This window comes from Carcharhinus amblyrhynchos, chromosome 20, assembly GCF_965287045.1.
Source record: "Carcharhinus amblyrhynchos chromosome 20, sCarAmb.v2.hapA, whole genome shotgun sequence".
Classification (NCBI taxonomy): Eukaryota; Metazoa; Chordata; class Chondrichthyes; order Carcharhiniformes; family Carcharhinidae; genus Carcharhinus; species Carcharhinus amblyrhynchos.
In genome coordinates this window covers 16,750,648-16,768,533 of record NC_137343.1, presented here as the reverse complement: position 1 = coordinate 16,768,533, position 17,886 = coordinate 16,750,648, and the positions used below count along the sequence as shown (strand labels likewise).

The following is a 17,886-nucleotide window of genomic DNA, read 5'->3' as shown; positions in this document are numbered from 1 at the left end:
CTGTTGGGTGGTCTGTAGTGACTGCACTGCTCCTGTTCCTGAGTTCCAGAGTTCCAGCCATATAGCCTTACTGCACGATCTCACCAAGGTGTCCTCACTCTGTATAGCTGTGACATTCTCCCTAATCAGTAAAGCAACACCTTCACCTACTTTGTCAACCCCTCTATCTTGCCTGAAGGATCTAACTCCTGGAATGTGAAGCTACCAGTTCTGCACTTCTTTCATACAAGTCTCCATAATTGCCACAGCATCATAGTTCCATATAGTAATTCAAGCTTTAAGTTCATCCACTTTACCTGTCATACTCCTTGCATTAAAGCAAACACACCTTGTGTTGTGAAACACACCTAGTAACTGTAACATTACATTCTGCAGTCTCTTCTTTCCTTTGCTAATGGTATGCCTTGTCTAAATTGTGTGCAAGAAACAATACTTTTCACTATACTAATACATGTGACAATAATAAATCAAATCAAATCAAAACCTCAGATTATCTATCCTGTCATCCTTTGTACACTCTCCCTGTGTTTATTTCTCTTAGCCTTACTGGACCCATTCACTGAGTTCTCCACAGTCTCTGTACTGTGGCCCTTTTTGATTTTTGTCTTTAGTTTCTCTGTCCATCACTTTTTCCCTTACTGCCTTTTATTTCTGTCCCTACTCTACTTCCCTCTGACTTCTTGTATTGGTGCCCATCCCTGATTCATTTTAGCCAGTGACAACATGGATAGAATTCTCTCCCCCTGTGACAGAGGTGAATATGAGATGATGGGTTTCTCTTGCTAGCCAGTGTACCAGTTTGCTGGCATCATCCTGCCCCTTGTTCATTTTCCACAGGCAGGATTGAGGATAGTAGGGCTCCTTGCAGGAGCAGCTAGTCAATTAAGATGAGTAAATAGCATAAATAAGACCAATTTTTTGGAGGCTGACTAGAATCTTTCAGTTGGTTTGCAGGATCCAAACCAGATGCTTAGAGGCAGCCTCCTGTGGCAGACCAAGAGACAAGCAACAAGCACTCCAGACAGGCATTCAAACCTTCCCTCCCTGCCTGCCTGATTCCTAATGCAATCACAGGCCTCCCTGTGAAGGGGTTTCCTCTTCACAATGGTGATCCAGCAGTTGTGACCATTTATTAATTGAACATGCTGAGAGGGCACCACTATCTCTTACTTGAAATAGCAGACTGTAGCGCTTTCCCAGGTAGACTTCCAATTGGCCCCCCAGCTTTGAGAATCCACCCGCCTTCCTTATTTGGAGGGCAGCTGGGTGCTCTGGCCTCTAATTGATCAGTCTGGAGAAGATAATTTGCTGTGACTGTTTGTCATATAATATTCACTCCATCTGAAACACAACTTCCCACACTATATGCAAAACACACACACACACACACACACACACACACAACTTTCAGTAGATATTTATGAAACAAATTCCTACAGGAAACCAGTAATGGAACAGATGTTACAATGTTTTTCAATATAATAATTTATGACAGATTATAATTATAGAATATTTATTGCTGTAAATTACTTCCAGAAGATGAAGCAATTAACAGTTTGTAAGATCTTTGTTGCTGAGGATAATTGGGCTGAGCTCCACCATCAAACACAAACTGAACAGGATACAAGACAGACAGGATACTGAAATAACAATAACTAAACATTTAATGGCTCAGAAGTGAAAAAGGAAACCATGATAACTGCAAAGCTAATTTTTTTTTAAAAGTCACCAGTGATTAGAAGTGAACAGTAAAAGCAGAGAGCTAGAATACAGCATGTATGATTGCATCATAATTTCTGCCCTTTTTTGGTGTTTATGAACAGCAGCTGTTGACGATGATTCTCTTTTCCATTTGCAACTTTTGCAGAGGAACCAATATTTCTTTACATGTCCCATCTTCTGTTGACTTAGACCTTCATTCCTTTTGAGATTTAGGCTAGGATTTTTAAAGGGCATGGGACTTAAGACTCAGTGCAAGCCAACTTTGATCCTGGAGGTCACCTCAGGATCCTGATGCCTCTGGTACTGTTTCAAATTTGAAAGTGCTGGCAGAGTGGTGAACATGTCACTGCCAAGAAATAGCCCCCTAAGCTTGTTAAAGGAGCTTGTTAAAGCAGCTGTCTGATCCCGAATGCCATTTTCAATTTCTTCCCCCCCCATGGAGCCTGAATAGTAATGTGTATGTCATTGTACAGTTATTTAGTTTACCATGGAGCCTATTTAAATCTCTCTGCAAAAGTCTTGGAATCAAACCTACAAGGTCAACTTTGTCGGAACGAGCGCTAGTCTTTACATTGTCATGCAAGACTGCTGTACATCTTGTTCTATCTTCATGGTCTTCCCAGAAGCTGCCTGCTCGAATCAAGAAAGCAGCAGCACCCAACATGGCTGCCTTTGCCACTGGTACAAGGCAGGCAGCTTCCACCACCTAGAGGTGGTGGCTCTACTAATTGAGCACTGAGCCTACCTCCTGGTCAATTAAGCTATTTACATTTAAAAATTGTGAGAACGACACAACTTGGGCTCAGGTTTAGGACCAAAACTTAATCTAGGTGTCAGGTTCCTAATCCAGCTCTCAATCTCGCCTATGATTCACTTTATCACAGACCTTTCCTAAACTGCACCTTCTCTGTCTTTGTCTAAAGCATGTAACATTTCTAACTTTTTCCAGTTCTTTTTTCTTCCTGTTTTTCATCAATATGATGTCATTTGCAATCCAAATGTAATGTACCTCTATCTTACTGCCTTTACAGCAGCCACTATAGGTCTTGGTTTCTCACCTTATAGCCTTTGCAAAATCTGCCCTGAACTAATACACCAAAGTAATGACAGTAGTAGTGGAAATATCTACTGGCACCTTTAACTAAGGTCAGATCATACTTTCCTTTGAAATGTTGCTGTACATATTCTGGTTGCTTACGATGAGCGGCAATGACAGATGCCAAAAAATACCATTCAACTCTTGCCCTCTCAGAGACTGAAGATACTTGCCCTGGTCATGGACCATAGGATGTGTCCTTATTGGAGGACATGCATCTAGTTTGGCTTCAGCATCAATAGGGTGCAGAGAAGAAACAAATCTGGCAAACTTCAATGTCCAGTAACACATGTTGGAACATGTATACATAAAGTCAGAATCGTACTCAATTCTTATGTCTGACAGATTTCACTGATGTGCCTCATATCTGAGTATAGCCAGTTGAATGTGTGATGTCATGCAATGTGCCAACAGTATTTTATGGGGACAATGAAAGGAAAAAAATGTGTTTTATTTTAAGCTTCTCAGATCACAAGTATTTAATACTTCACTCAATGTTTGTCTCAAAATCATTAAAGGGATCATGACTCATCATCAGCACAGAGTAGCAGTGTACTGCTTGAATAAAGGAAAGATGTTTCATAAAAATTCAATACTTCACACAAACAAAATCAGTACAGCATTAAAAGGAAATTGACTTTAAAATATCTTCTTTATGGAACAGTGACAGGATAATTATCAAGACAGTATATGTCTTTAAGTTACAAAGGCATATACCAAGATATGTCTTTGTAATTTAAACAAATATCCCTAAATGTACATACCTCCCCGCTGTGAGGAAGGTGTGCCAGAGATCCTTGTAGAGACAAGATCTGATTTCCTTCCCTCCTTGACTTCAATTGTCACAAGTGTCTTCATATTGTCTTCGTTGTTCAATCTCTTTTCTTTCTCCTTTTGTTTGGTTAGGTTTTGCTGTAAGTTACTGTATGTTCTTGCAGGCAGTTCTAAGTGCTTAACAGAGCTCAGTTGGTCTAAGTGCACAGAGCTGTCTGTGCAGGTTTTACTGGAGTCCTTCTCTGACGCAGGCTGGAGTGTCTGTGACTTGCTTATGTTGCTCCTCCCTGGAGTTCGGTTGTATGATTTATCAGTAGCAGTGTTTTGCAAAAAAGGCTTCTTAGTGCAGTCCTTGTCAAAAGACTGCAAGGGTAATGTGGTCTTGCTTGATTCATCTACAGCAACTTCATGTGCAATCAGATGGCTTAAACGGCCAGAAGAAGAATCTGATGAAGATGTTGCCCTAGGCCGGCCTTTGCTTACCTCTGGAGCAGCAAAGTTAGATTTAGCAGTGCTATAAGTTAAACTGTAACCAGATTGTGGTGAATACTTTCCATCCCTTTGGACAGAGTTCTCCCTCAGTGATGTAGACCTGTCCCGCTCTATCCCATTCCTTCTGTTTGAACCTATGGGCTTGTTACTTCTGCTGGGCAGTGAGTATTCATTCTGTTTATCTGTTTTTTCTGTTGATCTGCCCACTTCCCATACATCCCTAAGATCAGTAGATTTTCCTTTCATAGATGGTTCCAAGTCTGAATTCTTAACTCCTTTTATTTTCAATGCAGGGCTGCCTGAGAATAGCTGCTGTTGCTGGAGAATTCTGCTGTTTCTGCCTCTATTTATTTGGTTTCTGTTCTGAGTGGAGAAGTTTGTACCAAGTTCAACAGGTTGGTCAGATGAATCCATCGTAAATTTCTTCATTCGATCTTGTACGGAATTGGTTCTCCTGATGGGTGAGTTGTTTGTGTGCATATCACTAGCTATTTCTGGAAATAAAGCACAAAATTAGGATCATTTACTCAGCAGCATCAAAAAGATCTATAGGTAATTATATGGCCCTTTATCTTATGACTCAATAATCCAGTGGTAAAATATATATTTGAATAGACAGAAAACTTATGGACATTCATCTCCTATTGTGTTTGGTAATGCAGATGAATTTCCACTGTTTTCTATTAAAAAAGAACTGGATGAACATTATTTTCATTGCAATCACAATGTCTGCTTCATCTGGGGAGGGACAGCAGGAAAGGTTCAAATAGGGGGTTTGACAATAGTGATAACTATTCACCTTATGTGTAAAAATTACATCTTCTTAAATTACATTTTTTACCTCAGCAGAATAGGAATTCACAACGGCTTATTTGATATCTCAAGCATTCTAAAGTATTGGAAAGTCAATGTGCTTCATTTACTTTGCCTAACTGCTAGTTTCAACTTGTATCTGACTTTGTTAACCGGTTCTAGAAGCGGAAATTCCCATTTAAAGTTCAATGATTGAGCCTGAAAGGGACTAATAACATCCACTGAGACATCAGCCACATTAGATAAGATCGAAACAAGCCCTGAGAACATCAAAGTGGCAATGTGTCCCTGTGAACTGGAAAATGGAAGGAGGGGACTTTGTGCACTGAAAAAGGGCTTGGAGAGCAAAGCAGCCTTTTGTGAGCATCTCGGTGAACAAAGAGGGGAGGGTCATTGTGAAGAGAATAATGTGACCAGAAAGCTTTTGCTGCAAGTTAAGTAATTATCTGCTAAATGAATAATGATAGGTATTGGCTATCTAGCCTTTTCTTTTTAAAGATTAAAAAATCTATTAATTGCAAGATTAAAAGTGCTTAGAATTAACTAGAATGGATCATTTAAAGTAAAATCATTCAAAAATTTTCTTGAAAGAATTCTGTTGGACCCCAAATAAATGCAGCAACAATGAGTAATGAGAAACAACATTTGGAAAATGTGTACATAATTCTGAATTGGGATCTTTTACAGACATTAAGCAAGTAGATAATGGGTATTTGGTCAAGGCCACATATGAATGCACCTCTGAAATGGTACCCAAGTAATTAGTGAACTGTTGCAAGAGAGGAGGATGCATGGGAACAGAATTAGCACAAAAAAAATCAAAAATACAGTGTTGACTATTAATAAATAAGGATAGCCATCAGAATTAAGTTTATAATAGGGTATATTCTGGTGAGCAGTGAAAAACTAATGAAAACAGAATAACATTACATATTATACCAAGTATTCCTATCTTATGAATTTAAAGTTTTGAAAATTATTGATTAGTTTGAAGATTTGAATAACTAGAATTTTAAATACCACTGCTACTATCTTAGTTAGACTGCAGCTGTAGTCAGGGTTCTTCAACCCTATACTCCCACTAGGGAAAAATGTTATTAGATTTAGTAATGAGCTAAATTTAGTTAAAATCCAAATACTGTGTGAACATTTATTCGTGATCATGAGCACAATTCTCCTGATCACATACTTAAGTGCAGCCTCCAGCTGGAAAGTCGAGAGAGATTCCCGCTGTCATTATCAGAATTTATTCAGCTCATTTAAATGAGCTCACTCTCCCCCAAGGGAGTATGAACAGTAAATGAACAGTCTAGGCAAGTGCCCCACTGAAATTGGCCACTTCTTGCTTTTCCTTCTCGCACAAAAACTGAAGGAACAATAATCCATGTCACATTATTGCAGGAATGTTACTCTTTCATCAGACCAATATTTTTGGTTTCAAATTTGGATTAATCTCTGCAAATCTGTACTGCACCAAGAACTCCAAAAACCATTCAGTCCTGTAACTCAATAGCTCTCCAAAAATTGTTTGTTTTAAGAGTGAATAGATAATAAATGCAATGTCCATTTAAAAAATGATATAACTGACGCAAAACTATAGTTTTCCCCATGACAACTGCATCTCAATGGTTCTATCCTTCACACAAGCCCATCATAATAGGATGAGATGTAGCTCTGAAATTGGACCCAGTGTAAGAGCATCAGGGTTGCACATGACACAATGGCTTTCAGCTTGTAGACAATAAAGCAGAGATTCATAGTTCAACACACATTAAACCCACAAGTCTCTAATCCGATCTAATCATTGGAAGGCAGAGACTACCAACACAAGGGGGGAGAATTCTCCTAATACCTATCCATGCATACTTCTGAGTGAACAATTGCCAACCATCTCATTTACAGATGCTGAAAATGACAAGAGCAGACGTGCAGTCTTGCATATGACCTAATCATATCCTAATCACGTCCCAGAGTGCCAGTGAATGACACTAATATAGCACTAACAGGACCTAAGAAGGTGAATATTGATCAGTGGAAAGAAACTCATGTAGAAAGAGTCTGGTGCTTTAAACAACAGTTCTCTCAAGAAGGATCTGGCATGTTTGTTAAATGTGATATTGTCGTTCCTCTCAATTTCAAATCAAAGGTAGCCACAACAATAGTCAAACTTGTGAGACACCTAGGAGCCAATGAAAAACCTAATGAGTCAATGTTCAAATGGATAAAACTCTACATTCTCATGTTTCATAAGTTTTCTGCTTCTAACCACCCCACCCACCCCCACACTTAGCTTAAAATATTTTCCTTCAACCAATCTCTATTAATCTATGCTTCCTGGTGACTCAACTGCCATTCGAAATAGAGTCCTTAACTACCCCCTCCGTCAATGTCCCCTCACTATTTCATCCAGTTAAACTAAACCTTCCCTCAGCCTTCTCTATATCAAAGATAAAATCCCGAGCCCATCCAATCTTGAAGCTTGGCAAAGTAAGTGAAAAAAACAGAAAAATTACGCATGTGGGTTCAGCAAGAAGCCAATGGTAAAAAAAAGTGGTATGGGAAACCCTTTTTTCTTTCTAGGAAGGCTGAGAGATTTGAAAGAAGAGTGCAGTGTTAACACAATGAGGCCAGAAAAGAACCACAGTGGTGAAAAAAAAATTACTGTGGCGTGAAATGATTTATCAACAATGCAGGCTTTGATCTCTCATTGAACTTTCAATCAAAATGCTTTCAGCTGCTAATGCACCTTCTGCTCCTTGTATCAACAAAGCCGGTAAATCCCTTCTTCTATGTAGTTTGGGTTGTTGCCACCCAAAACTCAATGGAGCGGAAAGAGATTGCATAAACAAACTCCAATGGAGCAAGTGAAACTGACAGCCTCCTATCAAGCAAAGCAATAGCAGCTGCTACTCTTTTGAAGTTAAATGGGGATCTCTCTAGTAAATGCTGACAGCCTCCTGTCAATCTACACAGTTCAAAGAAGTTTTATAAGAACTGGGGCTTATGAGAGAAAACAGGAAGCTCTCCCCATTGAAACTGCCAGTCCATTCAGTCAGAGCACTGTAAAGAGGTCAGGTACCATATGGGGCCTATGAAATGAACCAAGGGCAATCCCTTTTGTAGAATGGAGTCCTACTGAAGACTTCCAGGTATTCAGAGGACATGGATTTTAATGTGACCAGGTCACTTCAAAGGTTTTGAAGAACACACAATAATGAAGATCTTAACCAAAATTGTGTCTGAAATAATCATCCTAAGAATGATCACCATGTTTTCCAGGGGAACAAGGAGGTCCAGCTATGCGAGCCCCATCCCAGGAAATGCCAGCCATCACCCCATCTCCCAAGAGAAACCCATTCCCCCCAGCCTGCATCCTGCTTTGCAGCCTGGAAGTGGCAAAGGGCCCATCAAAACAGGTGCAGGCTGAACTTACATCCCCCCCCCACCTCAAGTCCACAGTGCCAGGTCCTCCTAGCTTGTCAGGACCACAAGACTTCCATTGGGGGAGGGTATGGGGGAACACCGGAAGGCTAGAGAATCAGTCATCCAGCCTGCTAACTGTATTAAAATGCACTTAAATCAGTTTCAACCAGATTGTCACACTTCAAGATGAGAACCTGATTTTAATGGCCATAGCAGGAGGGGAAGAGGCTCATGACAGGACTGAAGCACACAGGAATACTGAATTGGTTAGCTTGCCCAATTGAATGGGCATTGGGATATCCAGCTGGGCTAACAAACCTGGAGAATTCTCTCTCTTCCTCCTCCTCCTCTCTTTCTCTCTCTCCCTTCCCCCACTATCCACCACCCACACACTTTTTTTTGTTCTATCATGGGACATGGATATCATTGGCTGGCCAGCATTTATTGCCCATCACTAAATGCCCTATTTGGAGGTGAGCTGCCTTCATGAGCGATACAACTGCATAGCTTGCTAGTCTATTTAACAAGACAGTTGAGAGTCAATCACAATGTGTGGCTCTGGAGTCACATGTAGGCCAGACCAGGTAACGACGGAAGATTTCCTTTCCTAAAGGACATTAGTGAATCACATGGGTTTTTTCCGACAATCAACAATGGTTTCTTGGTCATCAGTAGTTTCTTAATTCCAGATTTTTTTTATTATTGAATTCAAATTCTATCATCTGCCATGGCAGGATTCAAACCTGGGACCCCCAAACATTAGTTGAGTTTCTGGATCAATAGTCTAGCAATAATACCACTAGGCCATCGCCTCCTCCTCATGAACCACCCAAGATTCCAAGAGATGGACTTCAATGGGAAGCAACAGAGACTGTCCAAAATAAACTGTTAATGAGCAAAATGATCAATGACCAATAGAACATATTCAATAAAGAATTTGTGATACAGAACCAACTTATAACCCTGTGAGACAAGAGCTCTACTTCTCAAAAAACCTATGAATGACTAGCAAAACTATGAGACAATCAAGAACATAAGACTATAAGAAAAACAAAGTGCAAAACAAACACACAGATCCTGACAAGTGAAAAAGATATGAGGTAGGATGTTCCATGCCAATTGAGGCAGCCTACCATTGGCCTGCAGCAAGATCTACTGGTCCCATCATTATCAACATTGTCAACAGAATGCAACCCTAACCATGAGGAAAACTACAGCAAAGGTGCGCCGTCAGTGGGACCGGAAGAACCCACTGACGAGAACAGCCAGAAAATTCCAGCCATGAAGAACACAAAGAGTGACAAAATACAGAGTAAGAGCTACAATTTGTAATAAAAAATGAAACTTGAAGGAGATGTGAAAATCAACACATTTTTTACAACTTTAAGAAAAAGATGATGGCTGGGGTCAATATGAGTCCTTTGAAAACTAATAACGATATTGTCAATGAAACAACAAAATGGCACACATGCTGATAACTACTTTGTGTCAATTCTTACTTAAAGAGTTCAGCATGCCGGAAATCTCAAAGAAACTAACATTGAATCAGAGACAGAAACCAATATTCCCTCTAAGCTGGACAGGTCTGCAGTTTAACAACGGTTCAACAAACAGGCCATGTATAGCAAAGACAAAGTAACAGGAGCATTGATAGACAACCAGTTAAATTTATTTAATTCTTTCACAGGATATGGGCTTTGCTGGCTCCACAGGCATATATTGCCTATCTCTAATTGCCTCCAAGGAACTAGTGGTGTGCTACCTTCTTGAACCGCTGCAGTCCATGTGGTATTGATACACACTGTGATATACATAGAACATAGAACACTACAGCACAAACAGGCCCTTCAGCCCACAAGTTGCGCCGATCACATCTATACCTACCAAGCCATAGAACAATCTGTAACTTCCAATGCCATTAGATCCCATATACTCATCCAGAAGTCTTTTAAAAGACCCCAGTGAGTTCGCCTCTACTACCACCGATGGCAGCCGATTCCACTCACTCACCACCCTCTGAGTGAACAACTTTCCCCTAACATTTCCTCTGCACTTGCTTCCCAGCACCTTAAACCTGTGTCCTCTCGTAGCGACCATTTCAGCCCGGGGAAATAGCCTCCGAGAATCCACCCTATCTATTCCTCTCAACATTTTATACACCTCTATCAGGTCACCTCTCAACCTTCGTCTCTCCAGGGAGAGACCTAGCTCCCTCAACCTATCTTCATAAGGCATGCCTCCCAATCCAGGCAACATCCTTGTAAATCTCCTCTGCACCCTCTCAATAGCTTCCACATCCTTCCTGTAGTGAGGCGACCAGAACTACGCACAGTACTCCAAGTGGGGTCTGACAAGCGTCCTATAAAGTTGCAGCATTACCTCCCGACTCCTAAACTCAATCCGTCGATTAATGAAGGCCAGCACACCGTACGCCTTCTTGACCACATCCTCCACCTGCGAGGCCGATTTAAGAATCCTATGGACCCGGACCCCAAGATCCTTCTGCTCTTCACCCCAGCTAAGACTCCTACCCTTGATATTGTACTCCTGCATCCCGTTGGTCCTGCATGTGTGCCCATTATAAAGGCTCTGGGAAGAAAGACTTGGGTTTATTTTAATATCTTATTTTCATAAGCATACAGAGATGCTTCACAGAATGACCTGAAGTGCATTCACTGTTTATATTTATGTTCCGTTAAATGTTGATGGTCGCATGCACGCATCACTTGAAAAAGCAATTTGTAATGATATCCACGATTCAACAATTCAACTCACTAGCAAGTATGATCTGCCACTTCTCCGCCCAGTCTTGCATCCCATCTATGTCACGCTGCAACTTCTGACATCCCTCCAGACCATCCACAACACCACCAACCTTTGTATTGTCGCCAAACTTACTAACCCATCCCTCCACTTCCTCATCTAGGTCATTTATGAAAATGACAAACAACAAGGGTCCTAGAACAGATCCCTGAGGCACTCCACTGGTGACCGACCTCCATGCAGAAAAAGACCCATCCACAACCACTCTCTGCCTTCTGCGGGCAAGCCAGTTCTGGATCCACAAGGCCAAAGCCCCTTGGATGCCATGCCCTCTCACCTTCTCAAGAAGTCTTGCATGGGGGACCTTATCAAACGCCTTGCTGAAGTCCATGTAAACCACGTCCACCGCTCTTCCTTAGTCAATGTGTTCAGTCACATTTTCAAAGAACTCAATTAGACTCCTAAGGCATGACCTGCCCTTGACAAAGCTATGCTGACAATTCCATTCTAAACTTCCCTAAATGCTCATAAATCTTGTCCCTCAGAATCCTCTCCATGCTCATAAATCTTGTCCCTCAGAATCCTCTCCTCTCAGAATCCTCTCCATATAGTTAAGTGGTTGCATACTGCTTTAAGAGCTGATCACATGATTTGATGGCGATTTCATTAGGGTGTTGCAGAAGCTGTTTTCAGTTAGTACTATGTACAGACAAGACCTCGTGGAATCAATTTGTTGTTGTTAGCTCGAATCTGTGTGTGCAAACCACGTATTTTCTTTTTGTGTAAAACTCACGGTCCCTAATATAGTTAGGACATTACGAAAGAAAACTGGCGACAAGTAAGGATTTCATCTCACCGAGAACATTGAGAAACAATCCTAAGTAGTCAAAAACAATTGTGGGTCCTCACATTTTGAATATTAGAAGACTAGGGAGAAGCATCGACAGGATTATAAATTGAAGTGTCAGTGCAAGAAGGCCAAGTAAGAAAAAAAGATCTGTGTAATTTTAAAAGAGGGTTTTTTCCTGATCAGTGAAGGGTGAGACTCCGGACAATACTTGATTTATTATTGTCACATATATCAGTATACAGTGAAAAGTATTATTTTTGCATGCTATACAGACAAAGCATAACATTCTTCGACAAGGAAAGAGTGCAGAATGTAGTGTTACAGTCATAACTAGGGTGTAGAGAAAAATCAATTTAGTGCGAGGTAGGTCCATTTAAAAGTCTGATGGCTGATAGTAGGGAAGAAGCTGATCTTGAGTTGGTTGGTATGTGACCTCAGGCTTTTGTATCTTTTTCCCAATGGAAGAAGATGGAAGGGAGTATGTCCGGGATGCGTTCAATCCTTGATTATGCTGGCTGCTTTTCAGTGGCAGCAGGAAGTGTAGACAGAGTCAATGGATGGGAGGTTTGTTTGAGTGATGGACTGGGCTTCATTCACGACCCTTTGCAGTTTCTAGTGGTCTTGGGCAGAGCAGGAATCATACCCAAGCTGTGATACAATTAGAAAGAGCTTTCTATGGTGCATCTGTAAATATTGGTGAGAGTCGTAGCTGACTGTTAAATTTCTTCAGTCTTCTGTGAAAGTAGAGGCGTTGGTGGGTATTTTTAACTATAGTGTCATCATGGGGGTACCAGGACAGGTTGTTGGTGATCTAGACACTTAAAAACTTGAAGTCCTGACGATTCCTTCTTCATCCCCATTGATGTAGACAGAGGCATGTTCTCCACTTCGCTTCTTGATGTCGCTGACAACTTCCTTCATTGTGTTGACATTGCGGAAGGGATTATTGTTGGTCGCACCAGTTCACCAGATTCTCTATCCCTTTCCTGTACGCTGCCTCATCATTGTTTGAGATGACACGGTGGTGTCATCAGCAAACATGAAAATCAAGTTGGAAGGGAATTTGGCCACACATTCATAGGTGTATAAAGAGTATAGGAGGGGGCCGAGGACACAGCCTTGTGGGGCACCAGTGTTGAGAATGATATTTGAAAAGAAGAGTTGCTCCACTGTATGGGTTGATTTGGAAGAAAAAATATACCAAGTCAACGGTCTGTAGAGTAAAACGAGGAGGAAGTAGTGGGAAGGGGAAGAAAAATAAACTGAGCATTCTTGAGAAGTAACTGCCTGCAAAAGAAATGGTGGTCCAATTAGGATCTATGTGCCCTTTTATTTATGAAAATGAATCATGGAGTTCCTACGTAAAGTTATGCAAGTGAATAAAATTGTAAACAAGTTGCTTGTAACAGCTTTTCACAATCCCATAGAAGTAAAACTTTCAATTTGCTCTGGAGCTTGGATGATCCAACAAAGCCAAGAACCAAAACTTACGATGACTTGACAAATATCCTTGAAGAGCACTATTCTCCAAAGCCACTGATCATCACAGAACAATTCGGGTTTCATAGAAGAAGGCGAAAGCATTGCTCAGTTTTTGGCAACCATAAAAAGGCTGGCACAAGATTGTGAGTTTGGTAAGTCATTAGAAGATATTCTTCGAAATCATCTAATTTGTGGTCTCCAAAATGAGGCTATCCAACAGGAATCATAGTGTCAATGAAACTGGCTGATAATTTGGTGTGGGAATGAAGATCCACAAGTTGAGAACAACTCATAAGAATGCAGAACACCAACAAGCATGTCACAGATCGCCAAAACAGAGCGCTGAACAAGGGAACACTGGAGAAAGGTAGTCAATGCACGAATTGTGGCAAAATGGGTCACATTAAAAAAGCTTGTTGGGCTAGACCAGCATCTCCCAAAAAGAATATTCAGAAGAAGAATCTGGGTACCTTCAGGATGAAGAACAAATTTATTTATAACAATGTGGAAAGGTTCCATCAGAATGGAAGGTAGCAAATATGACTGCTCAATTGAAGAAGGGAAAGAGGAAATGGTAGGCCAGTTACCTTGACACCTTTTGAGGGAAAAGGTGCTAGAATTGATCATAAAGAGAGTCATTGTTGGACACTTAGAAAAACTCAAGATAATTCAGGAAGAGTTAGCATGGGATGTGAAAGGTAAATTATTTTTAACCAAGTTATTGGAGTGTATTTGGAGTTCCAGGTGGCATTTGATAAGGTGTCACACCAAAGATTATTGCAGAAAATAATAATTCATGGTGTGAGATACAATAATTAACACGGATAGAAGATTGGCTGGCTGGCAGAAAACAGTGAGCATACATAAGTGGGTCTTTTTCTGATTGGCAAGATATGAGGTGGAGTTCTGCATGGGTCCGAACATTTTACAATTGATATCAATTACAGAAAGGCATGGTAGCTAACTTTGCAGATGACACAAATATCAGTACAAAATTATGTTGTGAAGTGGACATAAAGAAGTTGCAGATGGATATAAATAGGTTGAGTGGGCAAAAAATTTGAAAGGTGGAATATAATGTGGGAAAATGTGAAGCTGTTCAATTTGGCAGGAAGAATAAAAAGGCAGAGTATTATATCAACACTGATGACTTCAAAATTCTGAGATGCAGAGTCACAAAAGGTTAGTATGTAGATACAGCAGTTAAAGCTAATAGAATGTTATGCTTTATTACAAGTGGAATAGAACATAAAAGTATGTTATGCTTCAATTATATACGGCATTATTGAGACAACATCTTGCCAGTTGTGTGCAGTTTTGTTCTCCTTATTTAAAGGAAGATGTAAATTCATTCGAGATGGCTCAGAGGAGGTTTATTAGATTGATACCTGGAATGAGTGGGCTGTCTTTTCGGAATGGTTGGACAGATTGCGCTTGTTTCAACATGAGTGTAGAAGAGAGGGGTGACCTGATTGAAGTATGTAAGATCCTGAATGGTCTTAGCAAGGTGGATGTGGAAAGGATTTTTCCTTATGTGGATGAGTCTAGAACTATGGGGCAATATTTTAAAATTAGAAGTCACCTATTTAGGACAGAGATGAGGAGAATTTTGTTTCTCAGAGGAGGTAGATGGGAATGTAGAGTTTGAAATGCAAGCAGATCAGCAACAATCTTATTGAATGAAGAGCAGGCTTGAAGGGTCGAATGGCCTGCTTCTGCTCCTATTTCGTACGTTCATATGCTTTCACTGTTTGGCATGAAAGTAGTTCAGTATTGTAGTTTCACCAGGTTGACACCTAATTTTTAGGTACGCCCAGTACTGTTTCGGGCATGTCCTGCCACATGTTTCATTGAACCAGGATTGCTCCGCTGGCTTGATGATAATGGTGGAATGGGAAATATGTGATGTCATGAGGTTGGATATTCCTACCAATACTGTCATGGACAGATACATCTGTGACAGGTAAACTAGTGAGGATGAGGTCAAGTAGGTTTTCCATCTTGGTTGTCCCCTCAGTGCCTGCCACACACCCAGCCTAGCAGCTTTAGGATTACCAAGCCACTCTTGGTGGTGAATATTGAAGTCTCCCATCCAGAGTTTATTCTGCGCCCTTGTCACCCTCAGTGGTAATCAGCAGGAGGTTTCCCTGCTCGTTTGTCTTGATGCCATGAGACTTCATGGGGTTCAGAGAGCTCCAAAGTTGAGAGCTCCAAACACAACTCCCTTCTGATTGTATTCTACCATGCAGCCATCTCTGGTGGGTGTGCCATATTGGTGGCTTAGGACATACCGGGGGATGGTGATGTCTGGGACAATGTCTGTCGATGCTGGAAGTTGTTATTTAACTGGTCTATGGGACAGCTCTCCTAATTTTAGCATAAGACTCTAGACGTTAGTAAGATAGTGCAGAGTCTATAGGGCTGGGCATCCTGCTATCGTTTCTGGGTCCTAGGTCAATGCCTGGTGATCAAACTGGTTTCATTCCTTTTTGTAGATTTTCTAGCAGTATGATACAACTGAGTGGGTTACTCGGCCATTTCAGAGGACATTGACATGTCGGCCGTAATTTTTAAATTACAGATTTATTAACTAAATTAAAATTCTATCTGCTGCCATGGTGGGATTTGAACCCATGTCCCCGGAGCATTAGCCTAGGCCTCGCAATTATTGTCCGGTGACATTATCATGATGCCACTGTCTTCCATGTAGCAAAACAAAAATAATCAAAATAATGCCAAAATAGAGCAATAAACCTGTAGGACCAGATGGCTTCCATCCCAGGGTTTTAAAGGAAGTAAAGGAGCACAATGTAGATGCCCAAACTATAATATCTTCCAAAGTGTTCTTGATTTGGGAATCCTTCCTCTAGATTGGAAAATTGTACATTTTCCTATTTTTTAAAAAATGCAACAAGGGCATTACAGACCAGTTAGCCTAACACTTGTTGTCTGGAAATTTTTAGACTCTTTATAAGGGTAGGGTGATTGATCACCTTCAAAATTTTCAGCTGCTCAGAGAGACCCAGCATGCATTTATAAAGTGCAGTTCATACCTAATTGAATTTTTTATGAGAGCTGCCTATCATAATGGGCAGGACAATTTCTATGATGTTATTTATACAGACTTCCAGAAGGCATTGAATAAAGTCCCTCATGGGAGACTGTCATCTGAAGCAAAGTTCATGAGCTCCTAGTTAGGAAATTGACTGAATAGCAGGAGACAAGAGAAATTGCTTTCCATAAAACTGTGAAACAGCAAGAAAGCAATATGTTCAGAAGAAAGGAGGAAAAAGAAACTGGAATAAAAAGAAAATCCATAGTGGATTTAACTATCTTCAAGAAAGTTGGGATGAAAATAAAATTGGCATGGAAAATGACAGAAAACAAGATGGGCAAATGACAGTTTCTTGCATCAGCTATTTTGTCAGGATCTGTTTGTGTACGATATAACGAGTGAAGCTACAGAGTAGTCACAGCTGTTCTTACTAAAAGTTTTCAAATAAAATGAGGATGTTCTGCATGCACAGCATTCCAAATTTAGATGCAACAAAAAAGAAACATTAACAACAGGGAAATACGACAACCAAAGTACAAACAACAATACATACACCTCTTAAATTTTTTGTATCTGTTTAGATAATTGTCAGGATGATGAGCATTGTCTGCAGATTACAAAGATATGCATCATGCTGCAGCTAAGCAGCAAAAAAAACTTTGAAAGATCAGGTCACTCACTATTGAAAACTGCTGTAATGTCATAAACAATGCAATTCTATTGTGAATTGCAGCAGTAGTTAAGATGTTACAATTGGCTTCAGTACCCGTACACTAAAGAGGCAGAGGTCAAGCTAGGTTCCTGCTCTTAATGGCTAGCTAGTGGTTCGATTGACATAATGGAAGTTGCTTAAGGAAGTTGAGCAATAACAGATATGGGCTATGACGACCGCCAGAACTGAAAGGCTTCCCAACACTCATCATGGCAGGCTCAAACATGAAGAATGTTCATTTTGTGAGAAACTGAAAGATTTCAATTGTTCATGGAACTTACTCCAGCAATACCAAGTACTCTTAAGGGGAGGATGTGGAAAATTGAAAAAAATACATTATATCAATGACATACAATGGAGCATGTTCAAAGCTCAATAAGAACTTTTTTTAATTTGTTTATGGGATTCGGACATTACTGTCAAGGCCATCAAATATTGTCCATCCCTAATTGCCTTGAAAAGGTGTTGGTGATCTTGAATCATTTCCATGTGGTGTGGGCACATCTACAGTGATGTTATGGAAGATATGGCAGACATTTTAGATGTGCCCGTGATTTTTCACATTACTGTTCTCTGAAACACTGCCAGCACAGGAGACCTTAGCTGATAAATTATTTCTGGACATTTTAATGCAACATCCAATGGTTGGTTATAAACGGATATCAGCAAAGTGCAAATAAGTCACTTGTTTGCCTTTTGGCTGC

General features: G+C 40.5%; 1 protein-coding gene across 3 annotated transcripts in view; it reads right to left on the bottom strand.

Annotated features, from left to right (window-relative positions):
- Positions 1 to 17,886, bottom strand: part of smtnb (smoothelin b) — a 341,529-nt gene that overhangs the window by 113,130 nt on the left and 210,513 nt on the right. For all 3 annotated transcript variants that reach the window (XM_080208169.1, XM_080208168.1, XM_080208170.1), the window contains one exon: positions 3,583 to 4,578. In XM_080208169.1, the coding sequence (XP_080064295.1) occupies positions 3,583 to 4,578 (996 nt within the window). The remainder of the gene's footprint in view (positions 1 to 3,582; positions 4,579 to 17,886) is intronic.